Source organism: Electrophorus electricus, chromosome 20, assembly GCF_013358815.1.
Source record: "Electrophorus electricus isolate fEleEle1 chromosome 20, fEleEle1.pri, whole genome shotgun sequence".
In the NCBI taxonomy this organism is placed as follows: Eukaryota; Metazoa; Chordata; class Actinopteri; order Gymnotiformes; family Gymnotidae; genus Electrophorus; species Electrophorus electricus.
Window position 1 is genome coordinate 8,180,386 of NC_049554.1, and position 27,024 is coordinate 8,207,409.

Genomic DNA, 27,024 nt, shown 5'->3' on the forward strand with positions numbered 1-27,024 from the left:
TTTCAGTTTTGACCCCGATTGGCCTGCACGGGGCTCCACAGTGCAATATCAGCTTTTAAACCTTTAAAAAAAAAAATGTAGTGCTTGCAGCATGGACACAAATAATAGCTAAATAAGCCAATCTCTTAAGTTTGGGAAATAAAAAATATGTTGCTAAAAACAAAGAATATATCTTATATACTTAAAAGGCAGTTATGCACTAATGCCCTTGTGCCAAGGGCCTATACATGTTTGAACCCTGAATCTGCGCTTGCAGCTATATTTAAGTCAAGTTCAAGTTATTATTCAAGTTATTATTTGAAGAATTTGCTACATTCACATCTCTTTATTTTTGTCTGCTTTATGGTCCCCAGATTCTTACCTTAACAAGTGCAGAGTGCAAGTAGATGTTGTGAGGCATTATGACAGCTCCGACTATCCCGACAGCCTGTTCTAACTGCACTGGCCCACAGCCCTTACAGTATGGAACAAACATACCCTTCAGAACCTCTGCCTGATCTGGAGCTACTTGCACATACTGTGGGGAGAATCAAAAAATTAGAAAGAATCTAACTATTGTATTGAAGTATGTGGTCAAAACACTTAGCAGAAATTGAATATTTACTGTACCTCATATCCAAAGCTGAGAGCCATGATAGTAATGAGGAATCCAAAGAAGGCCTCCAGTTTCCGTAAACCTAATATTTTGTGGTAAGCAATGTGTCAATATATATAATTATTCCAATATGTACTATGACTAGTTTCACTCATTATATTTCCATTTTTACTTACCGTACTTGTCCAAAAAGAGGAACACAAATGTGTCAATAATGGTAATGAGCACCCCAGCCCATAATGGAATCCTGAAGGTGTTTAAAATAATTTTTTAAAAAACCAACAAAAAAAACAACAACACATTAACAAGACTAACTATTGTATGTAAGCAAAAGATACATTATATATTGCCCAATATTTAAAATACATTTCAACATACCTTCCAACAGAGAGCAAATTGAAGGCAATGGCACAACCAATGACCTCCTGCATGTCTGACCCAATGATGGCAAATTCCACCATCAGCCAAAGAATGATGCGTGGTACCTAGAGCGAAAAAATGAGACAAGACGTCAAATTATACTGATGATGCCCAAACTTACTTAAGAGAGTTATGCATATAACTATGCATGAGTGTTCCTAAAATTAAAAACCAGTTAATGTTCAAAAGTGTTAAACTACAACTCTCCACAACGTGAATATTAACTTCATTAGTGTGTCAATATTACAAATAACTCTTTGCTGCATGGACCCATACAGACATTTTGAAGTCTTGAACTAATGTCTGATAAAGACTTAAAGACTGTTTGCTGATTTTTGATGTGTGATGAGTTAACATTTTTATAGTATTTGGAGATTTCAAATTTGTTTAGCACATGCTGTTTGTTGAAGAGGTTAATATGAAACAAAAACAAAAAAATATATATTATCCACAGCATCAAGGACAAGATCAACTTACAGTTGGGTATTGTCGGTTGCACACCTCTGCCAAGTGCATCCCTGTTACGACACCAAGCCGTGCAGCCAGACGCTGTAGCAGCAGTCCAATAATGGTGGCCCCCAAAAGCACCCATAGGAGCTAATGAAAAATATATATTTATTTATTTACTTAATCAGTCGTATAGACAAGCCAAACAAAATGTGGTATAGATAAACTAAAAAGTATATCTTGGAATTAATTGCTCAGCCCTTCTTGTCTCTTCACTCACCTTAAATCCAGCTTTTGCACCTGACTGAAGGTCAGATTCTATGTTGCCAGGATCCAAATAAGCGATGCTCATAAGAAAGCCAGGTCCTGTAAAGGCCCAAAGCTTGCGAAAGCTAAACACCTAGATTTATTTAAAGAGATAAATTATCATCATGTCACTTCAATAATATCTTAGATCATTTTACTACCTCATGTACAATTTAAACATTTACTCAAATACAGTACTGTACTGAGGACTGCATGCACCTACCTGTGTGACATTTTCAGGGACAGGGATCTTCTCATCAAAGTAGGTGGAAATCTGTTCCTCTCTGGAGTCCGTCTCAGTGACACCATTCTGCTGAGGACTCCTCTCTGAAGGGGGAATATGGAAAGCGATATAAGATTATTCAGATGAAATATCTACCATTTTTTTCTAACTTTCTATAAGCCATGTAATACAGAACTATTAAAGAGACCATTAAATAAAGGCCATTAAAATTGTCCCACCAGCTCAATCTCACAGTGAAAGTGAGAGAAACACATCCTTTCAGTGAAGTAATTTACAAACAGTGGGGATTATGCTTTTTTTTTTTTTTCGTTAACACAGCCATCACCTTTTTTTTAAAACACCAAACCCAATGATTTTTTTATTTATTTATTTTTAGCAAACACCAGGTGCTTACATTTGTGGTTTAATAACAAAAGAGGCCTTCTCAAGGCAAACCTTCTAAATTGCTAATATGCAGGTGGCATCTAATTATTGGTTTGATGACTATAGAAGGCAATCAACTCCAGCACCTGTCTAATAGTAATCCTTGGATAATGTTTTGTACCTTGAACCATTCCTCACTGTACATGGGGTAGAACACAGTTGCTTATTATACTTTTTTTTAATTTGCATATTTGCCACATCTTGCCCATATTTATAAGAGTTTGGCCTAAGTGTCTCACAAAAAAATAAATACTGAAGTTAAGAGATATGAAGCATAGAAGAAATTAAGAAATGACAAAGGCATGCCACAGTATTTGGATACAATACAAACAATGTTTGGTATATTCTGTGAGAACAACAGATGTTACTACTTCCTCATTAAGAATTTGTTCACAATCTCCAGTAGTTATGGTTATACCCAGCTCACTAAAAAGAAGCAATAAAGCATTAACCTTTTTATTACTCCTATGCATTTATTACTTATGCGACATTTCAATTGTTCATTGTCACTGAAATGATTGACATTTTAGAAAATAGCCAAAGTTTCCAAAGGCTAACTGAGTAAGGTTAGCAGAGTAAAATTATACTGCTGTCATTCAGGAAGCACTACATGCCATAAAATGCTAAATGAGACAGGGAGCCATTTCCTCTCTTAACAGCTTATAAAGCTTATTATGGAAGTGTTTTATGTTTATTTTATTTTAAGAGGAAACATTCTTTTTTTTTTTTAGTATAGTCCTATATATGGGACCAAAATAACTATTCATCTCTCATATCATAGTAGGAGAAATACAAATATTGCATATCAGATTAAAAAAAAAGCTTTTTAAATCAACAAAAATCACGATTTACATTCATTTTACATCTGCATGGGGCAGTATAAGAATGAATACTGCACTGTAGTTAATTAAATCATTTTTACTCATTTTAAGGGATTCCTCTGTGGAATACAATCAAGTAAGAGGACACTTGTAAAAGATTTGAGATTTTCAACAGCCACTACTTGCTGCAAAATGCTTCAATATGCTCTCTTTTCAAGTCTACGATTTAGAAGCATGGTTAGAATATGTGGATCTGGTATGTAGATTATTGTTTACAAAGGACCCTTCTACAGCTGTGTTGTGTTTCAACACCATACTGTTTCAATACAAGTAACATACATTTGTACATGCCAACAGTGTCACCAAGCAGTAAATAAATAAATAAATCACAGCATATTTAACCTTGTGTGTACCATATCTGCCTAATAAAATATAGAAACTACTGCAATGCTGAGTCAGGCATGTTTTTTTTTTTTTTTTTTATTCACAACAACTAGGCATGATTAGGGCTTTTATTATGAAGGAGTTCATAATGGAGTTTGAGAGACAGTTCTTACTGTTCTCTGAGACTATTTACACTGGCACTCTTCCCCAAAACTGTGGGAAAAACTACTGTGGGAGGTTTCTCATATCACAAACCTAATACTTACCTTCTAGGAGGTCTGACTCGTGATTAGTGGTCATGGGCTCAGCCAGTATCAGTGTCTCTAAAAAAAGAGGCTATTAGACAGAAGGAAGAAAGTCAGTGAGAGTTATCAACTCTTAAGAATTTCTGAGCCACCCTTGCACATAACTTGTTTATTAGCAAACTTTAATTCAGCAATTTACTATAAAGAAGACAGGATACCCACCTTAAGTTAATTCAGCATACAAAATAATAGTAAAAAGAAAGCCACATAAGACTTTCAGTGCATGCATTTATGAACACTCAGTTATTCTCCTCACTTGTACAATTTACTATCTGAGCATACCAGCAAATTCAACCACTGATAACTCTAACGACATGTGTGCACACCCATTGTCCCTGCTGGCTCATAAAATTCAAATATTCTTAAACCACCATTTCAAAAATTATGCTCCCCTGGGGTTACTGTCTCTGAAATCAATTTAAAAACAGTGAACCCAAAAGTGGTTTTGGTTGATAATTTCTTAAAGAAAAGACTGGCCAAAATGCTAAGGACAAAAATGGGGGGGGGGGGGGGGGGGGGGGGGGGGGGGGGGGGGGGGGGGGGGTTCCAGGTAAGCAGGCAAAGAGTTTTAGCATACCACAAGGAAAATTCATAGGCCCTGCTGGATGTAAACTTTTATCACACTATGTCATAATCACATGCAGTAAAGGATTAAACAGCCTGATATCATGGGGTATAAACTAATCAAAGTTTTTTACCACAGAGGTAAAAGGCAGCACAACCATATAAAAACTCATTTAGACCCAAATAAAAACAATCATGGTAATCAAATATTCCTACATGTGTTTTTGAGATTGCTAAAATGAATGACATAAGGATTCACAATCAAGTAAGCAATAGCTCATACCTCACTTGACAGAGGGAGACAGTATTTGTTCTGCAATGAGTGTGCTCATTAGGCCTTTACTGCAACCAGTGTGCCTATAAGGCTACACTGGTTTTGAGAATATAGCCTAACTCACCCACAGCAGGATGAGTAATAAAATATGTACAATATCATTTGGTATATGGTATGGTAAAATTAATGATTCCTCATTTGGGTAAAATGATTTATGTTTATTAATTTGTCTATGACTATGAATCCATGACATGAACTGGTAGGTCTACGTGAGTTGGCATGGAATGACCCATATGGCTACTGTACATAAAAAAGTAATTCACTAATAAACCTAAATAAGTAATTCACCAGGAAAAATGATGTTTGAATTAAACTGGCAATAAGGTTGGTTTTTTTTTAATAATACGTTTCGCTATGCCAATTTCCTGTTCACAGTGCAGCCGCTGAAGGATGTCCGGATAAACAATCATCGGTGTTTCTTGTAAGGTCTGCATTCCTTGGTCTTAATGCCACCTCTCAATTCTGACTGTTGACGATGCAGGAAAATAACCAGAATTAAGAGCTATTAAGAGTACCATTTCACGATGCTTATCTGTGAGCTACCACATGGCTGCAATTAGCACATTTGTAGCATCGCTGACAGGTTTGTGGCTGAACTGTACGTAACCACCTAATCTTATAAAAGCGAGCGCAAACGTTTTTATAAAATTATATTCTCGAAGCAACTTTATTTACGACCAAACAGGATGACTGTGCAACCAGTCTGACTTATCATTACTAATGAAACTTGTCATTTGCATTTGTAGCATTAACAGACAATCTTTGTCTAAAGCGACACCTATCAGCTAGCCAGCTAAAGTGCTTCGTGTTCTTGCACAACTTTCCTTACGACAGTACAACCAAATTGCAGACTAATGCCTTTAAGATAATTATATATCGTAGCGTTAGTTAATATGTTATACGTTGTAACCTAACTAGTTACATAACTCAGCTAGCTAGAGATAGCCGTCAAAAATGACGATTAAAACGTGTTTGTCGTTATTAGGTGGTGTGAAGCTACCGGCGTTTCTAAAAACTTTTGAAACTATAATCGCGTTGTGCCAGTTTCGCAAACTGAATGCATAAGAGAATGTAACTATATCCGATAGATTTGGCCTTGGCTCCCTTTCTGGCCCAAATAACTCTACCAAACAGCTTCGGGAATGTAGCTAGCTAGTGATATGTGGAGTAAGTTTTATCCCCTCTGAAGACAACGTAGCCAGCTAGCTACCCAAGTGTGTGGTTTGATCAGTTGGAACGCAGCTCACATACTTCAATGTTTCAAATAAAATTCGAGAGCATAACATCAGATTTTCTGAAACGATATGACAACTTACCTGTGCAAACTGTGAGTATGAACTATGTTCATTTAGGTAGCTAACGTAGATCCAGTAGCTTATCTAATATTCCAGTCCTTGAGACACACAAGGTTAGTGTTCTACTACTTGGCTTCAAAGGCGAAGCAACTCAAAGACAGCTACCGCACACACAGGCTTTAATCTACTTCCAGCGGAAAAACGTTTTTTGATGTTATTGAGTTGTTTTGTGTGTGTGTGTGTGTGTGTGTGTGTGTGTGTGTGTGTGTTTCAAAATAAAAGCCAAACGGTAGCATTGAAGTGAACTGTTAGTTGCACAAAAGGCAAAACAGGATATTTCTAGGCCTAGGTAAAACGCACAAATTTGGCATGTGATTAAAATGGCATTCAGCACCCTACTTTGGAATATACTTGTCTTAAGGAATTATTTATTAATAGGTCTACTGCCATACGTGTTTATTCTGCTGTATGCAAAAGACTGGCCAAGCCGGATAGCTCTCAATGTAGTTCAATAACTGGGGTTCCAGGCATTTTGTAGTACATATTTTGTAGGACATGGGGAATGGGCCAGTAGGAGAGCAGAAAGGACCATGCTGAGGACTCCCAGAAGACTTTATTTAGTAACGTAGTTGTACAATAGTGGAATAGTGTGCATGTGTTGGTTCAGTTTAATTGTGTCTCTCTTAGTTAATTAGTAATTAGGAATATATTTAAAAATGAGCAATGTCCTTCTGGAGTACTTCATCTGGATGCCCACCACTCACCACAGTTTATCACCACGCAATAGCAGCATGACTGGGACTTGTCACCCGTTCCTGTTTGGCCATGACCTCAGGATACCCACTGAGCTTGTGTTCAGCTGTCTGGTAGGGTCAGAGGCGGACAGCACATGTAGGCAAATACCAAATAGCTCTGCCACCAGCTCACCAAAGCCACAGAGGCAACATAAGTCCTTGCCAAAAACAAACCTATGACTCATGCTGCCAAGGACAGTCACTCTTACCAGGGATGTGAGTGTGGCTGTACAACCCATGCCACAGAAAGGCATGCTGCCCCAAGCTCCCATCACCATGGTAGGGCCCCTGATTCATGAAGGAGCACCTGGGTGAATTTACGGTCTAGGTGGAGTCTATAGGCACAAGCTTACTGTGTACCAGCAACCTAAAAGAAAGACTTCGTCGTACCAAGATGCCAAAGGGACTGTTGAGGCATTCTTGCGCCGAGGACATGGCCACGAGATAGGAAGGTTGATGTCGCATCTGAGGAAAGGGCACCTTACGGCCAGTTTGGTTGCTTGATCGTGGTGTGTTTCTGCCCCATTATCTCAGTTAAGTTCAACTTCTTTCTGCTTGTCGTTAGTCTTTATGAAGCCCGTTAAGGCTGCACTTTGAATAAAGAGCATTTTCCTCTAGCAAAAAAAGGTGTTTTCTGGTTCTTCTTTTATGATAATGTATCAATAACAGTAACAGATTTTTTCCACAGAATGAGTCAGTGAACTACAAAGCTACATCAGTGTTTTTTATGCTTACCTTGCCTGAACATTAAAATATAAGTGTAAATTCCTAAAACATTTCTAAAAAATTACTTTATAAGTGTACATTATGAAATACAAAAAGAAAATAAATTGTGTATAAATAAAAATAATAAATCTAAAACCCACATTTAAAGTTTGTACATGAATAAAATGAACAAAATGCATGAATTTAGAATGTTCACTGTCTTTTGCTAATAGCCAGATATCTCTCCTGCCATTGTCACTGTTGAAGTTCACATTTTCTATAGCTAACCCTCAACGTGCTATTTGAGCTCTGTGATGCAACTTTCATGTGAACACTGTCCAACTGTCAGTATTGTTTTTCCTATATCAGTGTTCCAAGTTGTTTTCTAATAATAGCAAAAAACAAGAAGTCTATGCAAAGGTCATTCATGTGATGCCTCTTGGACAGAGGGCACAAGAAACTTAGGTGCTCAAGCCAAAAAGCCAAAAAAATCCAAAGTGATAAATAATGTTACGCTTGGTAAATTTATTCATCTGCTCATCTCTGCTGGTCCCTCCCTCATAATATATCCCTCTTTCTGTCTCTCTTTCAAGTTATCAATCTGTTTCTCAAATACCATGTAGGTGAGATGGTGGAAGGAACTTCTGCTTGCTGTCCAGAGATCAGAGTCAATCGCAGTCTTCAAACGCAGACTGAAGACCCAACTTTTTGTGGAATATTTAAATGACCATTGATTCTGCTCCTATGTTGACTAACATTGGTATTATTGGACTCTAACCTACTGTACTGGCTAGGATGTATTGTATGAGTAAATGACAAAGCACCACTAAGTGGCTCTGGATAAGAGCATCTGTCAAATGCCATAAATGTAAATAGTATTATACATTCTGTATTTCTATATATTACAATATAATTTGTTTAGCTTCATTACAATATATGTTTAATTGTAATGTGTGACTAATTGGTTTTTATACAACAATAATTCTGACCGAGAATCATTCTAATCATGCTGATATTCATGATAACAACACAGGTTTTTCACACCAAAACTGTATCAGCCTGCTGACGCTTTACCAAGTAAAGAAAAGCTTTTTGCACCCCACCCTTAGTTGTTTTGTGCATAATATATAAACCACCTTTTATATTGTTATGCAGACACTTGTTACAGTGGGATAGCAACAAGTTATTTGTTGTGCAAATTTGTTGGAAAGAATAGCCAGTATTAAACATATTTAATATTGCATTTTTTGGGTTCTTTTATTTATTTTGTTTCTTTACCAGATACATAAGAGTCACACTTCCTGCTGACCCTCTTAATCCTCACTCTGTTTCACCTGCTGGCTCTATAGAGTCAATGGACTCATTCATGGACTGCACTTCCCAGAATCCCGTGAGACACCAAAATCTAGGTCTCCATGTATATACCATCCTGTTCCAAGCTGTTGTTTGTGAAGTTTTGTCCATGCATGCTGGGTGTTTTTTTTTAATTAATTAAAAACAAATTTTTATTATCTACCTTTCCTGTGTTTTGAAATGTTTTGTTACTCAACTCTGTCTTTTGTCTTTTCCCTCCTGGTACTGTTTGTCCTTTGGATTGTTTCAGTTTCTAGACCTAGGCTCATTTCCAAACTACATTATTGTTTTCCCTGTTGGTACCATGTGTCTTTTATCTCATTATTGACCTGTGCCAGTGTTTTGACTGCATTTTTGGAATTCCCCATTGTGAATAAATCTATCTTATTCCCTTTTTTACTGCAAGTGTTTGGCTAATTTCTGTATTTTTGTAATAAATTTATTCTGGTTGTGTTTTGATGATCACAACCGAATAAGATTCAGGATAACACACTCCCCCTTGTGTTCCACTGCTGAAGTATCCCTAATCAGCCATGTGTTTCCTTGAATTAATGTCTCTTTTTTACATAATGAAAATGCATAAATACTGACTAACCAGAGAGAACCAGTTATAGTTTTAAAGATTGCCAAAAACAAATCCCTGTAAAGTATACAATCTCTGCTGCCAGCATTTAGGTTAAACCCTAATTTAGGTAACTGAGGGTAGATAAATACGTGGAAAATCCCCAATAAATTTACATGAATGCGCTATGGCTTCAAAATGCAAACAGCATAAATTTATCTATGTGGAGAAATTACTTGTGTATTACTGTAGTACTTAGCTGGAGTTTTACAAGTTTTACATAAGCTGTCATTTCTGTGTAAGCAATTCACCTCCACAGCAAATGATTATATATTTCACAAAGTTATATCCTATCCAGTCTTTAATGAACATTGCTTTACTTGGTTGCTCATTTTTGTCCAATTTGCGGCCCATTGCACATCAACACATGCAGTATTTTAAACACTTTCATAATCACTGCCCTCTGCTGTAACATTACTGGGAGCATTTCCATTCTCCAGTGAAAAGCAATCATAGAGTATTGTTCTGACTATTTACTGATCCAAAAGCAATCATCACTGACCATTCCATTTCACTAGATGCTGTCTCAGTCCTAACACCATCAATCTGCATGTTTTTTTGTTTTTTGTTTTGATTATCTTTTAAAGCCTGGAAGCTTGACAATCTCCTTCTCATGATAAAGCTGCAGGTGAATCCAGCTCTTTTGTTGTGCTTTTAACCTTTCCTTTACTCTAAACAAATTCATTTGATTTCTCATTGTTCTCTTTTTTGTCACTTTCCAAATTCTTCACATTGCCGTCACTCTTTGGAGTCACGAATACCCAGACTGCTGTTTGATAATGTATCATCTTCAGTCTGTCCTATGTCTTTAATTTCATTTCTCTGCTTATGCAGCAAAGCTATCCTCAGTACCATAGCTCCCTCATCTTGTAATGTGATGCTTTCTCTAGTAATGCCATCTAGTACATTTAATGGGCTACTATCATCGTAAGCTGACCTCTCTTCCAGGGCTGATTCCTGTGGTTGTAGATCGGTGTTGTCACTCAAATAAGTCAAATCATTTTCTGTATTTGTGTTTTCTGTTTTTTCCCAAAATTCAGCACCTTATTCCTCCTCCGTTTATGAATCAGAAGTAGTGTGTTTATGAATGCGGTTCACTGTATCCCATAATGATCTCGAATACTGGTTATCCTTGATGTACTGCAGTGATGTGGATGAAGTGGAAGAAGAGATGTCACCATCAATACTGCTCTGAGATGATCTGTCAGGAGGTCTTGAGTGAGTAAGAACTAGATTTAGAGGAGACAAAGGGAATGTGGAGGTTATGCAGCAGGAGAAGGAAGGAAAAAGAAAGAGAAAGAGATGTTGGATTGAAGTCTGTATCTGATTAGGGAGGTAGAGAACTCACCTTGATGTTCAAACTTGGAGATTTGATAAGTCACATTATGCAATTGTACCCATAAAGATGACTCATCCAAATGATGAGGAAGTGACTGACAAACGAACTCTTTTTTACTTATTGTTTGAGGAAAAAAATGGAATTGAGATAACTTTATTACCTTCTTGACCAATCAATTCTCTAGTGTTTTCCACTGAAGTACCATGGAGTGGTGGACAAAGGTTACCCTCCAGGGATTTACTTTCTTGGCCAAATGAATCACTTGCACTTTCTATGTGGCTACCATAGAGGTTTGGGAACAGATTCTATATGATTCTTTAGTGCTCTCCAATGATATGACCTCATGTTGTATAAATGTGTTTACTGCATCTATGAAAGTCAATTTAGGGACTGGAGGTAGAAATTCATTTTGCCACAAAGGTTTGATTTTCCTTTCTTTTTTTGGTTTTCCTTCAGTATTTTAGCTTTTAAGGTTCTAGTATTTTCATATGAACCCACTTCATTTAACTGACTTTGTGATTCATCTAAATGTATTACTTTAGCTTTAGTGGAGCTGTCTGGTTCTTTTGAAGATCTCCATTGGACATTGTTTCTGTCTGAGTAGTTTGAGACAGTTCATCCTTTGTGTTTCCTGTGTTGGTGGAATTCTGAAATATAATTCCAAAAATCTTCTCTACTCTTTCCTTGAGAGATTTGATTTCTCGGATCACCTTGTTTTCATTGTCATTTGATATTTTCCTTGGTTCCTTATTTGTTTCCTTCCTCAAGTCCATAGAAATGTGTTGTAAACATCTGTCCATTAAATCATCACTGTGTTGCTCTGCAATCTCTGTGTGAATTTCCTGTGCATTATTTGAAACAACACTTTTCTCTATTGTGCCTGTTATATTAGAATCTTTGTGGTCATTGTTCTTAAGGTGTTGCTCCATAGAATCAGAAATATAGTCACATGTATCAATTGGATGTTAAAAAACATATTGGACATGTTCCTTTTCAGGAGAAAAGATAAATCCAGTTGACAACACAGGATGCATCTATGATCAATAAACCTTTGCACTTGTCTCTGATCACATTATTACCCACTGTGGATTTCTTTGGTTCTCCATACACTGCTTGTTTATCTCAACCCACATTGCTATTATCCTACCCATTTTCTTTCCTCCAAACACCCTCTGAGCAGTTGGGTTTATTCCATAAGGGAAACTTTACCATGTTTTGGTTGTGTGCTACCACCAAGCTCTTAGTCAGTGTAGTTGCTGTCATGGTTTTAGAGATTACATAAGGATCATTCTTTTTTGCTAGTTAGATCAAGGAAGTTTATTTTTCTGTACCTTATTTTAACTTCTACCAATGAATGTCTTTTTGCAGACCTTCTCTTGGAGCAAGCTCTTGCTCGTAATCTATTAAACTTTGCTCAGCAATCTGTTTTAGACTTTCCCTTGTGTGTCCATTAGTTGCATGATCTACTCTGATGTGCCTTAACAATTCACATTGTTTTTTCTCCCAATACCTCCAGATTCAACTCTGTCTGCCAACTAGTTCTTGAATTTATTTTCTCCCTTTCAACTGACTTTTCTCAAAAAACTGATGTGATTGTAGTCGTTGTGTAGCAGCCTCTTGATACTTTAGTATTGACTGTTGAATGCTGATGGGCTTTGTCAGTATTCTTAAAAGTTGTATGGTTTTGCCAATATTCTGATAAGATATTAAGAAGAGTGATTCATCACTTGATTTTTCTGTATTGCTGTATGGCGGTGGCAGTATATAGCTTGGTGGTTAGCTGAAAGATGAACCTAGGACCATGTTTCCCTTTGAAATATAAGAAATACTGTTTCACTGAGATGTAAGGCCATTGTGATTTCCACATCTCCAGCTGAATCCTCTTTCTGGTGTCAATTTGAAATCCATCATGTTTATATGGTGCTGATATATTTGCTGTTGGCCTTTGATTAACCTCTGTACTCACTAATTTGCTTGTCAGCTGTGATGTCATCTCACTGTCTGGTATGCACTGTACATTTTTGTCTCAAGATATTTCTGCTTGGAAAGACAGTGGTCATAGCGATCTGCCCAAGCCCCATCTCCTGATTACTGTTACTACTTTGCCATGTATTTGCCCAATCATCTGTCAGTATTAGGCCCACTCTTTCTCTCCTTTCTTTATGTCTCTCCATTAAGACTTTCTGTCTTCCTATTTGTAATGTCCCCCTCTGATGACCTGCATATACATTCAGTTACTGGGGTTACAGTTGACTCTCAGCAGTATAATGAGGATGAAGCTATGTTGGTCCAGTTTATAGTCTGTTAAAGTTCTACTGGTTCTGAATCCTGGTTTTGTACAAAGGTTTGGTTCATCCATCCAACTTAGACAGTCAGATTCGGACATTGGCCACTATGCAGAAGGTGTCATGTTAGCATATGTACAAAAGGAAGGAAGAGGAAATTGTATTATTGTATTTTTTTCTTGCACAAAACTAATAAAGTTTACCAAAATTTAATTACTTTTTGCCCCAGATATTATTTTTATCTACTGTTACTGATTTGGAAAAACTCATTTCTTTATACTACATTACCATCTCAAAAGTGAAATTAATTTTAAAATGTTTATTGCATAAACATGTAATTAGGCTTATTGTTCTGGTTACGCTTGTGTCCACATTTGTGCTGTGGTTACTTTTGTGTTCACATTTACAGTGATTTTAACTTTTAATGCATGAGAATCTAATTTATACAGCTGTAAAAAAAAAGCTAGTATAACGTTTGGAGTAAAAAATATTTAACAAACATTTCACACTACATTTTATAGCAATATTTTGAAAAAAATGATTTAAATATTTGAATCCACACTTTTAGGCAATGACCCCAACCAGATTCTTTCTGTAGCTGAGGATCAATCCTGCACTATGATTAGAGGTATTCTCATCCATTTCTTTTGGGGTGTCTTGCATAAAAATCTAAAGCTTCTCCTGTTTGAAACAGTCTAAATGTTATGTTTATTCTTGTCTTGAAAATCTTGTGTTGCAACTGTTTGAGGATTTTAGATCACAGAAAGACACATGGGTATTCTGCTGTAGAATTTCCTGTTAACTTGTAATTTATTGGTCCCTCAATTTCATTTTTTTCCACAGTAATTTCACAAAGAGTTCAACCTTAATCTCATCTGACTACAAACTTTTTTAGCGGTACTGCATGACATCTATGTGAAAGAGGCCAATAAATTCTGGTACAGTTAACCAGCTGACTTCAGAGTATAATGTAAAACTAAGAGATAACTACTTACAAATGACTCAAATATATGGCAGTCCATTAAGTAGGCATGTAGAGTAAATCTGCTTAAAGTGGTCAATTCAGTGTACTATGACAGGTCATAAAGTGATGCACCCATCATGCCTAGTGCCTACCGTAAAAGCCTGTGGGGGCAGTGCTATGATCTGGGATTGCTGCAGTTGGTCAGGTCTAGGTTCAGCAACATTATGTGCCAAAAGAATGAAGTCAGCTTACTGAATATACTGAATGACCAGGTTATTCCATCAATGGATTCATTCTTGCCTGATGGCATGGGTATATAGTAAGATGACAATGCCAGGATTCATTGGGCTCAAATTGTGAAAGAGTGGTTCAGGGAGCATGAGACATCATTTTCACAAATGGATTGGCCACCACAGAGTCCAGAACTGATCCCCACTGAGAATCTTTGGGATGTGCTGGAGAAGACTTTACGCAGTGGTTCAAATCTCCCATCATCAATACAAGACCATGGGGAAAAATTAATGCAACTTTGGACAGAAATAAATGTTGTGGCATTGCAGAAGCTTGTGGAAACGATGCCATGCCGTAATCAAAGCTAAAGGCTGTCTAACGAAATATTAGAGTTTGTGACCTTTTTTTTGGCCAGGCAGTGTATCAGGCTTACTTTTTGCAGATGTTACTTATCATACATCATATAAATTAAACTACACCACAAACCTATAATCTTTTTTTTCAGAAATTATTTACCTTTAAATAGAGTGACCTAATCATGGTGAGTGTCATCCTGTGCAAATTTAATGCCAAGAGGAGTATGTTTTTGAGGTCATCCCAATGTTTCCTGACTCTTCCCCATCCCTTTCTAATTCTTGCTCTTTGTTATCTTTAAAGGCCCATCTGCTTTCACTTCAAGGCAGTAAATCTTATAAAAACACCATTCCAACAAATAACTCTGAGTTTTCTAATTGATTGCTCTCTGTCCTATCCTAAATTAAACAACTCTGTAGGGATACATAATTACAAGAGACAAACATGACACAGCAGTTAGAGGCACAAATACACTTCAGCCCATCTTAAATGTGGAACTCAGCAGGCTTTGAAGGTCTATTATTGCCTCACCAAAGCAAGCCTTAGTGACTACTAAACCATGAGACAATGAGGTTATGGGATTAAAAATTGACAGGCATAGAATAATGACAAATTAAGGAATACAGTACTTGTACTGGAGAAAACAACCAAAACAAGCTTTAGATTCCAGATGTCAGTGGATTCCAATTTAGATTCCAGAATTTTAAATATTTTAACACAATAACAAATAACAATATTTTATTATTTGTCTTCAAAGATGGAAATGAAAATTGTGATCAATTGTTCAGAGATGGAAATTAAAGTTTTGGGGCGATAGTCAAAAGGATTTTAGGAGAACATATGGATAATTTGACATTTTATTACATTCTCATACATAAACTACATTTCACTTCAAGTAAAATCAATAAAATTAGATTAAGAAATAAAGACTGCACTGATTTCCTTAACCAGGTTGAGGTTTATTTTAAATCAACATCATCCAAAATCATCCAGCAGATAATGATATGTTGTAATGTAATTATATGTTGTCAAAAGCATGTCTACATATGAAAATATTGCAGATATCTAAAGACAGACAGTTTAAAACATATCAAGTAAGCTGATTGGCAAATTCTTATTTGTGTTATTTTAAAACTATGTAAAGCTAAATACATATCTACTTAACATGAATTAAACAAATAACATTTACCAAAAGATAAGGATCTGTTGTTGAGTCAGATGGAACCACTGCTAAATGTGAAAACTAGCAAATATCAACTATTAACATGTATTAAATCAATCTATCTTTGAAACATCTCAATGACATGAACAAAAAAGCCTTAATTACAAGGTAATCCAAAACAGAATGATAAAGCTTGTTGCAAACACAAATCAAGAATCAAAAAATTGCAAATCTGAGATGTGGTGGCAATTACTGCCTTCTGCGTCTGAATGTGCCTTTCACCTCACTCATTCTAGCCAATTATATCATAAAATTGAACCAAATTCTAAAATCACCTTTGAAGTAATGGTAGTTTTATACATCCCACTGTGTGTATTTGTGGCTGTTTTCTTCCCTCTTTGCTGATCGTGTTCATTAGGTTTTGCAACTTCAGTCTCCTTTCACCCATTTTGGTTTTGGCTTCCTTGGATTTCGCTCCGTGGACCAGTCCAGGGATGCAGCCATGACTGTGACTCCAAGTATTATTCTGTGTCATCACCATAGGACAATAAAAGTACCCAAAAAATGCTCAGTTATCTAGCCTAAAGCTCACTGGTATTTTGACTCACTGTGTTTGCTGTTTTGTTATGACTCCCTGTGATACTACTTTGCTTGCAGTTCCTTTTTGGTACTTATGCTGAATTTGTAGTTTGTAAATAGTATATAGTAGCACACCAGGAGTAGGGTTCATTGCTGTTTGTGTTGGGAGTGGGCTTTCTATGTGTTTATGTGTAGGAAATCAGGGAAGCATCTTTTTTTGTTGTTTATATTTTTATTTTGGGTAGGTAGGTCAGTGGCTGTAAATATATAGTTAGCAGGAATGTTTGCTGTTTTCAGCACTGGCCAACCCACCGTCATCACTGGTAGTGTTCCCCTTTCCACTTTAATTCACAATACACTGCACCATTTATTTGTGCCTCTGTTCTATTCATTTCACTCCACTTACCACCAGTTTAACCATTTGTACTGTCATTCAGTTAACATTAATACATCCACCAAATACACCTCCATAATCTTTTGGTTCAAAGCCTAGACTCAGTCATAACAAGCTGTGAGTCCACAAAACCACTAAATACTTATAAGCCATTATTACAGAAAATAACTACTTTTTAAACTCTTTATGGGACTACTCATTGACAGCAGTGCATTTCTGGTGTTCATTATTTTTATAAATTTGCTCAATTAAATCCTACAGTCAACAAAACAAGCTCATTTATTATACATCACATATGAGGGCTGCTCTATATATGTTGATATTGTTCTCTGGTTCTCTTTGCACAAGCTCCACCTTGATCTTCTGTGGCAGCCATTTGTCATAGAAGTCCTCAGTGCTGTGTTCCCTGCGCATTTTTGAGGAGAGGTATACTACAGCCCCATTCTTGCACAAGTGTACCAGTGTGTCCAAAAGAAGGGGAAATGTTTCAGGTAAGTAGATAATATCAGTCCCCAATACCAAGTCCCAGTCAGAGGAAAAGTTTTCCTGGTCCTGTCCCCATGACAGCGGCAGCACACTGGGTGCTTCTGAGGGCCACCCAGCTGAAGGAGCATTGACTTCAATATTTCGGACTGCTTGTGGAATAGCAAGAGGAAGATCTGTAATCGTCACACAGGCCCCTAAGTAAGAAACATTTTTTAAACTATACTTATTATTTTCCTCTGTTAAACTAATTCAACAAATATATACTTTAGGTATTTATGACAAAAAATTAATAATAAAATGTACCTAATCTTGCAGCCAGTATGCTAACAAAACCAGTTCCTGCTCCCAACTCAATTATTCATTTTCCACTTAATTCCAGAGATGTTTTCTCAAAGAAATTGCACAAGTGGATTGCCTATGAAAATAAAGACATGGGGTAAAATAAGATTTGTTGCATGACTACTGAAAATAGGAGATAACAAATAACTGATCACAACTTTTGCAGAGACCTAAGATCCTTCTCCTTAGTCTTCCCCTAAACATATCCAATTAACTTTATATTGTCTACTTTTTGTGTTTTTGATACATTTTAATGTGCACACCTGCCTTACATAGTGTGGTGTTTTGGATGTATGACCTCAGTAGAGTTGAGGATTTAAATCCACTCGTTCAAAAACACAATCAATACATCATACTAAATAGTAGTTAGTATAATAACTGCTACATAATTATATTTCTCATACTTCCAGTCTTCTTTAAATTTAGATTGTATTTTCTTTTTTTAGGCAACACATATAATGAACTGTAAAGGCTTCATTGGAACTTTTACATTGACAAGTTGTCGGTAAACAAGGCTTGCCATCAGGTGATGCCCATGCTGTTGTGACTCCGTTGCGCTGTCAGATTTATAAACATCAGCGGCAGCTTGGCCGCACACTGCAAAGTGTTGATATAGTTTTAAGGTGGTGTGGCATCATGAGATCTGAATATGAAATACTGATATGTCCTAAAATGTGCAACTGACAGCATTTTATTTTGAATAATTATAAAACCTCTAGGACGCTTCTAGGAGTCATTGGTACGTTTCAAGTGACCGCTAATTACATTACATGTTTACGTATATTTAGGTATATTTTAGTATATATTTATCACCAATTCTGTCCATCCAGCAGTGAAAATTTCTTCCGGCTATTCTAAACTGTTTTGCACAGTACGTTAAATCTGAATTAAAATGATAGTGCATCCTAATTAGGATTAAAGCTACGAGGGAATCTTATCTGAACTTACAGCGTCCCATACTGAAGCAGCCACCCCAAGACTTGCATTGAACGATTGATTAATTGTAAATTCATGACCAAAAAAATTATAGGTAGAATCCATAGAGAAACTATCTTCAAATAAATCATCTTCAACGGGGAACACGTCACCTAATTCTCCATCCATAATAACCCATAATCAATATGGAATAAAATTATTGCACGCCAATACAGAATAATGAACGCTAAACAAGACAAATGCTTTGTGGTATGTCGTTCTGCCTGGATACGCCGTATTTGGTTTTCTGACGTGGTTGTGTAACTAGGGCGCCACTTGCTGCTTTGTAAAGAGACGTCTGCGCAGCGGAAATGTGCAAATTCGCTGGTTAAGTTAAAAGTCTTAAAATCTGCTCGTTTAACCAGCTACGTTAAGTATCTGTTGCACTACTGCGTATAAGATTTAAAATCTCTTTCTGTCGTGATAAAAGTATCTATTTTTTAGATTTAGATCTATTTATAGACTGAAGGTGCAAGAAAACGAATTGTGAATGAAAGATGGCAATTATTACTGAGCAAGATTCAGGCAGTAAACATTTTATTTTTAATTGATTATAGATTATATTGTCTGCTTACCTTGTTGTAGTAGTGACTGTGTTAACGATTTAATGAGGCAGTGAATTTCATTCCTTATTTCTAATATCGATTGATAGTCAAACAGAGACCACAGGTGTTCATAAAAGTTTAATTTGAGGGAAAATAATGAACAGACTTTATAGATAAAATACATCTATAAACAAAGATCATTGCATTATTTGTCCTATATACACTACAGCCTGAAAGTGTGGAAGCATGCAATGATTCTCAAAATAACTGAGAATAATTAGGCAGACCTTTGCTTTGCAACAGAACAACTCTCTAAAATATTAATATTTTAACAGTAGACAGGAAAGAACAGCAAGATGTAGCAAATAAAATTTGGGTCAGATCCCCACAGTCACCAGTCAAGTTCTCACCAGTCAAGCTGCTTTGGGTTGAACCTAACTGAAACTTCATGTATATATGAATATATATATTTGAAGGTATTTTAATTCTGTCAAATGTTTGGGTGACAAACCTAAGAATTCAATATTTAATCTGGCACACTTGTGAATTAACATGCAAAACAGCAATATACAATATATAATGTATGCAATATATATAGAATATATATTGGATTGTATATATATTGTATGCAATATACAAAGCACATCCTTTGGGAATAAAAACAGTTTTTTTTTTGTTTTTAGCACCAGTATTGAACATGCAAATATAACACCTGTAGGGAGCAGCAAATCATATAATTGCAAAGAGCTCGGGTTCTTTTAAAAAAGCTATTGAAACACTGGACTAAAACTGTAAAATGTTCAAAAATAAATTCTGAATTTAGACCTAACAAAAGCGACATCTACAGTGACAACCTATAACACCCCCCCCCCCCCTCCAAAACCCCCCCCCACAACATATTATCACCATGAGTAACTGAGACAGGATTATCCTTTAGCACCTCTGAGAATCACACTGGTTCACTGGATTTCAGTCTTCCAGTGAATCTCCCCTTCCAGTGGACAAAGACGCACTGCTGTTTGAAGATGACCACTACACTTTTTCTCTGCTTGCACATTTTAAACTAAACAATATAAAAAAACAAATGTACTATGAACAGCATTCTAAATTTGTCCTTGGCCCATTCAAATATGACTGATACATTCAGAGCAGTTGTCAGTAACCCCTGCTACAAGGCCTTTTTGATTCCATCATAGTGGTAGGTTCTCAGTTCCCCTTGTATTTTGAGCTCCACTCTGCTCCAGTGTGCAGAAAGCTCTGTCCGATTCTGTCCTTGTGTGATCAGACTTGAAGTCAGTGCTCAATAAACTGAAGGTTGATTTCCCTCTCTGGAACTAGAAGAGTTCTGGTCATAGGGCTAACAACTCCAGTGTTCGGGCCAGGCTTCACATGGAAGTGGATTAAAATCTGGTAACAAAGAGAAGAAATGCATTTACAGCTAGTGAGATTAGCTAAAAGATTGCATTTGTGTAGCACTAGCACAAGAGAAAATATTGCAAATGCAAACATTCATCTGTCCTCTTGCTGTCATCAAGCATGTTCATATGTCCCATGTCTGATGTGTCGTCACCTCTGTATTCCACATACATACTCTGTAGTTTCACAAGCTCATACCTGACAAAGGGCCAGATAAATCTCCAACTTAGCGATCCTGCTTCCAATACAGCTGCGCTTGCCCACCCCAAAGGGTAGACAGGCATATGGGTGGTGCTTTCTGTCATGGTTCAGCCAGCGCTGGGGCTGGAAGGCATCCGGCTCAGAGAACTGGACAGGATCCCGTGAAGTTGCGTAATTGCAAAGAGTGATGAGGGTCTGCAAAAGGTGGGTAGTACTGTCAAATGTATGGTTCATGTGGACTGTAAGACATGCTTCACTAGTATTGGGTCTTTCTTTCCATAGTAAGGGAATTGCTCTATGTAATTGCTTAAAACTAAAGCTTTGCACACTTATACATACAAAAAAAAAACAAAAAAAAAACAACAACAAAAAACCCCACATGCATACATTTTTAGGTATGATGTAGCCTCCCACTATAATATTTCGGTCTGCAATGACTCTGGCATTGCCTGGAATTGCAGGATACAGCCTGTTTTAAAGAGATCAAGTTGCACATATTACAAATATAGCAAAGCACTGTCTCAAAGTTTCTGCACAGCAATTAATTTTGACTTATTCAGTAAGTGTATTATTCATATGTACAGTTTATGAATAGGAGAGCTGTTTTATTTATTTTTAATTTCATTCTAAAAAGCCAAACATTTTATATAAAAAGCAACATAGCTAACCTGTGGATCTCTTTCACCACAGCCTTTAGTAAGGGCATAGCAGCTACATCGGCTGCTGTTGGAAGTCTGTGATCTTCTAGCACCCTCAGAATCTCAGTCCGAAGTGAAGTTTGGATATCAGGATGTCGAGAGAGTTCATACAGGGACCAGGACAATGTGCTAGAAATCTGGAAAAGAGCCATATAAAATAAAAATTTGGGCCACCTTGCAGTCATATTCTAGGTCCAAACTGTGATTATTTTTTTCAATTTCTTTAAAGGTGATTTCTCACCTGCATTTTCCAGTCATAAACAAGTGATGCTGTTGTATGTCATGCAAAATAAACAAGCCTTGTGCAACTGTCCCAGCATTAAATATTTATAAACCCCAGTTTAGAATTGAAAATAATGGGTTCGCCTTACAGTGTCCACTCCTGCAAGGAGCAGCTCTGTCACATTGCTGTACACAGACTTCATGGGCATTCCAGCCTGGGAAAGGAAATATGTGAGATAACGCCCCTCCACTTCTTCTCCTCGAGCCATTTTGTCTGTTTCTTCTTTAAGACGCTGATCTATATGGCCTTTTGCTTTATTGTTGGAAGAGAGTTTTAAAATGCTAATTTGCACGTTTCAGCATTAAGATTCAATTTGCAGTCATAATATAAGAGCATAGAGTTAAGAAAAGACATTTATGAAGGCATTGTATGTTTTTACTGTGAATTTCAACGACATATTAAAAGTTCACTACAGAGGTGATATCTAACTTTTTGGAAAATAAGGCAAACTAAAATTTCAAACTAGAACATTTAGAATCATAGTTTATTTTATAGGTGCTTACTTACCAAACTGAAACATGTAGTCCCAGCACTGACAAAAGATGCCCCAGGGTTTGGGGAAGAGTCGGTGAAGCCATGTAGGCATCGCCATGGTGAGAAGGGTCATGACAAACATGGTGTTAATTGATTGGATGAAACGCTCAGTCTCCACAGGGATTACTGGTTCTAAGCAGCCAATCCTGGACTCAAACAGCACAGAGGAAATTCCTGATGCCAGAGAGTGGGAGAGACAGAAACATCATCTGACATCATATGAATGAACATATATCTTTACTTCCTGTGTATCTTATTGGGATCAAACGTCTTGGGAATAGATTGAAAGGTTAATAGTTTTAAACAAGGTCAATGTCTGTCTGTCTTTAAATTTGGGATCAATAGTCTGAACATATGATTTCATTTTTTATTCATTTCTTTTAAATATCAGAACAAATTTTGAAATACTTATTTAATGTGCAGTGAAACTAAAAACATACTGTTTCAGAGCACTCTGACCATATCTCATCCCTTTGCTCTAATACTGTTCCTTTTCCTTTAAACACTTCAGGCTGTTTTTAGGAAAGTTGTTACCATAGAATTACCATAGAACAATAAAAAAATCTTTAGCCCAAGATTAGACTTTTCCGTGTGCAGAAACCACATGTGTACAGTGTGGCCACTTTTCACACACACACACACACACACACACACACACACACACACACACACACACACACACACACACACACACACACACACATATACATATATAAAATACCTTCCAGGCCAAAGCGGTAAAACTCTTCTGCGATGTCAGTGATGACACCATTGGGGTTTTGCTGCTTGCGAAGGCGGAGTTTGGCTATGAGGTCTGTCACCACAGCATTCAGGGTGCCATCATATGCTTCTACTGCTTTTGGTTTCAACATGTGTTTTCCCAGCAAACTACGCACGCCCTGCCATTCTGCTCCCTCACTGCAATAGTACATGGAAGCAAACAGACATACATGGTGAGTAAACTTGTACCTCAACTAAATATTCTTTAAACAGGTGTCTGAATATGGTTAGGTGAGTTCCACATGTATTTCTTGGCTACATATGAATGGAGTGGATGTTTAGGACAACAGCAGCACCAAAAGTACATGGTTTAGGTCCATACAAGTACTTTTACTCATCCTACTGTACTGAGGTCAGTGATCATAAAGGAAGGAACAAAGAAAGTGGCAACAGTATACATGGAACTAGGTAAAAACATACATGAGGTATGCATAAAATATGTATCATCATATCATCCAGAAACTGTACCCACGCAGTCAGGAGTCCAACACCATGTCCTCTGAGCTGTCGATAGTCCTTCCAGGAGGAAAGGTCTGAACGTATGGGGTATTTGCCCTCCTGTCTCAGGACTTCCGCTATAAGTTCTGGATCTGCCACATGAACAGTTAGGATGGGTCCAAAACTGGCCTTCCAGATGGGACCATACTGTTTACGGCCCTCCATCTTTGAAATGAGTCAAGATATAAAGTTATTACAAAGAAAAGTGATAAAAAGGTAGTAAGCAGATTATATAGTTCAGCTCTTCTTATAATAACTGCATGCATTTTCACACAAATTTTTATTTACAAGCCCTTCATGTGTAAGCCTGCCCTGTGGACAACTTATTTATGTTACTTACATTATGATGGAGATAAATATTGCATGGGATTTCATGCCAAACTTCAGGGCTTGATTGATAATTGACCATTTTTCAACAGAAAAGTTCTCAATGCAGTCTACATATATAATCTGGTCAGGCTACCAACACAAAGCATAGTTAATACAGAATAGTAACTATGTCCTAGGACCTTGTTACAAAATATTTGTTTGAATTTAGATTTTTTTTTTAACAGTAAGCATTTCCCACAGTTTTAAGAACAAAAATCCATATTATTTTTTCATGTGGATTATTTGTTCACATATTTGTAGTTTATTGCAAACCTTTGAAGTGTAGACATCAAATCACGATATATCCTTGTACGGACATAAATGTTGGTTACTGTCTGGTTTGCTCACGTGTAATTCATGTAGGCGAGACAATCCTCGTTTGGCAAAAAGATCCCAAATGAATCCGAGTGCCGACGGTCCTGGCATCTCCTCGAGTGTTTTCACCTTTCGCACATCCCTCTGTGAGCAAGTCTCGCTGATGCTGTCAGCCCACTTCTCTATACATTTAATCAAAGGTAATGCACTCCTCCCGGAGACTTTCAAAGCTTGCTGCAGCATCATTAATGTAAGCTTTACAGACTACAACTCTCAATCTTGTATAGAGCGAACTCATCTTCTGCAGAGCCGAAGACTGTATTTATAATGCACTGTTAATGCGTCTTCCGATTGCGCAAGATACAGGAAGCTTGCCATAACTTGACCAATGTTAGCCCAAAGACATTCAGGACTGTCCCACCCCCTGGTCTGAGTGATAAGAAGGGGTTTGGTCTCTTTGGAGGGGTGTGTCCAATCAGAAAAGAAAACTTTCGGCAAACCCAAACCTGGGTGCACGTGGGATGTTGCTACTGCTCTTCATACGATATAATGGAAATCTATACATAACAAATGCAGGAAGAATTAGAATACCACTGACAACAATGAGCCTATCTTATTAACTGGGGTTGATTTAGGTGTGCAAAACTAAGGCTTCTGTTTCACGTTAAAATCAAGTACGATCAAGAAGACAACAAATAACACTGGTAATTCGATACATCGGAACTATATGTCTTTAAAAAATCAATAAACTGATATGTCACGATATAGGCTAACTTTATCAACTCAAAATGTAATGTGCCAGTTGTACAGTTAAAAACCCTTATCTTTAAATACGCTTACGTAGGCAAGTCCAGTGTAGCCCGCAGCACGTTCAATTTAAGGTACGTTAAGCCTAAAATATGTAGACTGATAGCATATTTTGAAATGCTATGTCATGATAGCATTTAATTTGTAATTTATGTCAAAACACTGCCTGCCTTTACTTGCTTGGAATTAAAAAAGAACCATTGCATCAATCAGTGGATTGTTGTAGAGTCCTTACTGTGTATTGGGAGATCCTGAACAGTTTTAACTGAAACTGGCGTGTAGCCAAGAGGACATATGTACGCAGTGAAGAAATATGACCAGTACCGAGAACTCTTGTCTAGGTTAATCTTTGTCCACGAGTTCGGTCTTTCACTCTCTCTGGATGGTAAAGTGCTGTGGGTATTAGCATGGCTTTCATGATAAAGGCTGGTGTATCGGTTTATGCCTAATCTAAGAATTTATGAACAGAGTTACTGACCACATTAAAACCACATTAACCACAACAAGCCTTCCTTTCCTCAGTTGCCACAGTTGCAGTGCAAGGAGATGTGAGATAAGATCCTGGTGTGATTCGATGTGAATGAAGATCCACACCATTAAATAAATCATCTTACTTCAGCTAACAAAGTTATTTACACTTTAATTTTTAGTCTATAGTGCCAGATTCTTTAACTCACAGACTGGAGTTGAAATAATCTTGTAGGTTAAAGTCCATTTCTTTAACCCTCACTAATTTATAAACAGGGTGACATGTAGAGAAGGGTGCTAAAGTCAGTTCCAGAATCACTTGACTATCCTTGATTCACCTAGTAACAGATACTGCGAAGCCAATATCAATGTTTAAAGAATAAGACACCATTATAAAAATTATGACTGATAAGAAGACAATAACAATCCATTAATTAAGTTACAAAGTAAGGCTACTCTTTCCAATAAATACTTTTTAGTGTTGCTAATAAGGCATTAATGATCTATGAAGTCATTGATAATTGGTCAATGGTCAGTACTTTTCATTCACTGTTATGCTAGAAATTTTAATTGTATTTGTAAATTATCATGCAAAAATATGAAATAGCTGTAACCAAAACCAATCTTGCAATTTCATTTCTGCAGTTTTGCCATTTTTGGCAGCATGCACCTACAATTTGTTTACTTCCTTAACTAAAAATAATTCATTCTCATGCAAAGCTTTTGAACACTAGTCACATAATACTGTGTAGATATATAGAAATCTAGAGCTCCCAAAAACCTAGAATTTGAGAATGAATATGGGTCAAGGCCACAGTGAATATATCTGGTATAAAGCTTGCCAAAACCTGTGTCCTTCATTTTAGAAACGTGCTACAAGACACTAGCACAGACAGTGTTGACTCCACTTGAACCATTGGGATAAAGTGAGCCTGTAAATGATTCACATCTTTCTCTGAAGTGATTGGACTAGCAACCTGAATAATGGAATAAATTCATGTAATCCTTAATTTGCTCAAAGGTAGCACAATTCATGGTGGAGTGATTCTGAGTTTGGGACACTGGGGTTGGGGGTGAAGAGCTGTGGGTGAGTGAGGAAGAGATAGCTTGCAATGATGTTTCTTAAATAGTGGCTCTGGTCCACTAAAATTCTGGCCACATGCAGAGTGTGCAAAAGTTCAGGGATTCAGCTTGCCTGTGGAAGGTGTGTAGAGAGAATGAGTACTGACATTCTTCCATTGAATACTGACATTCACCTATTGAATCCGAAGTTTTTTTTATTGAATCAAGGGTCAATGAAATCAATTACTCAAACCACGACTGCATGACCAAATCGAGGGGTGGGGGGTTAAACACCAAGTCATATCTGAGAACAAACAGCTTTTGCAAG

At 37.0% G+C, this 27,024-nt stretch overlaps 3 protein-coding genes across 3 annotated transcripts in view; all 3 read right to left on the reverse strand.

The window, feature by feature from the left end:
* The window catches only part of slc11a2 (solute carrier family 11 member 2), a 28,300-nt gene extending 21,933 nt beyond the window's left edge, over nucleotides 1-6,367 (reverse strand). The window contains exons 1-9 of the mRNA XM_027001963.2: nucleotides 6,160-6,367; nucleotides 3,907-3,976; nucleotides 1,992-2,095; nucleotides 1,743-1,862; nucleotides 1,493-1,612; nucleotides 974-1,080; nucleotides 772-842; nucleotides 610-677; nucleotides 362-517 (exon numbers count right to left, since the gene is read on the reverse strand). Of these exons, the coding sequence (XP_026857764.1) occupies nucleotides 362-517; nucleotides 610-677; nucleotides 772-842; nucleotides 974-1,080; nucleotides 1,493-1,612; nucleotides 1,743-1,862; nucleotides 1,992-2,095; nucleotides 3,907-3,940 (780 nt within the window). The 5' untranslated portion in view covers nucleotides 3,941-3,976; nucleotides 6,160-6,367. The remainder of the gene's footprint in view (nucleotides 1-361; nucleotides 518-609; nucleotides 678-771; nucleotides 843-973; nucleotides 1,081-1,492; nucleotides 1,613-1,742; nucleotides 1,863-1,991; nucleotides 2,096-3,906; nucleotides 3,977-6,159) is intronic.
* A 9,413-nt stretch (nucleotides 6,368-15,780) lies between these two features.
* On the reverse strand, nucleotides 15,781-18,951 carry LOC113572446 (EEF1A lysine methyltransferase 3). Its single transcript, XM_027002032.2, is given in 3 exon segments — nucleotides 15,781-17,600; nucleotides 17,710-17,821; nucleotides 18,694-18,951. Coding segments are annotated over 3 exon segments (666 nt in total). The 5' UTR covers nucleotides 18,850-18,951; the 3' UTR covers nucleotides 15,781-17,202.
* Nucleotides 18,952-20,558: 1,607 nt separating this feature from the next.
* Nucleotides 20,559-24,619, reverse strand: LOC113572450 (25-hydroxyvitamin D-1 alpha hydroxylase, mitochondrial). The gene is made up of 9 exons (XM_027002041.2): nucleotides 24,393-24,619; nucleotides 23,650-23,840; nucleotides 23,119-23,315; nucleotides 22,371-22,571; nucleotides 21,952-22,115; nucleotides 21,551-21,717; nucleotides 21,270-21,351; nucleotides 20,880-21,077; nucleotides 20,559-20,672 (listed from the first exon to the last, which is right to left on the reverse strand). Exons 1-9 carry the CDS (start codon nucleotides 24,603-24,605, stop codon nucleotides 20,559-20,561), a joined length of 1,527 nt encoding a protein of 508 aa, XP_026857842.2. The 5' UTR covers nucleotides 24,606-24,619.
* Between the last annotated feature and the right edge of the window lie 2,405 nt (nucleotides 24,620-27,024).

Excerpts from the sequence above, each read along its gene's own strand:
- LOC113572450 (XM_027002041.2), bottom strand. The coding sequence starts at position 24,605 with ATGATGCTGCAGCAAGCTTTGAAAGTCTCCGGGAGGAGTGCATTACCT. Across the intron at positions 21,352-21,550 it reads GTGGTGAAAGAGATCCACAG|GCTGTATCCTGCAATTCCAG; the intron begins GTTAGCTATGTT and ends TCTTTAAAACAG. Across the intron at positions 21,078-21,269 it reads GCTACATCATACCTAAAAAT|ACCCTCATCACTCTTTGCAA; the intron begins GTATGCATGTGG and ends CACCTTTTGCAG.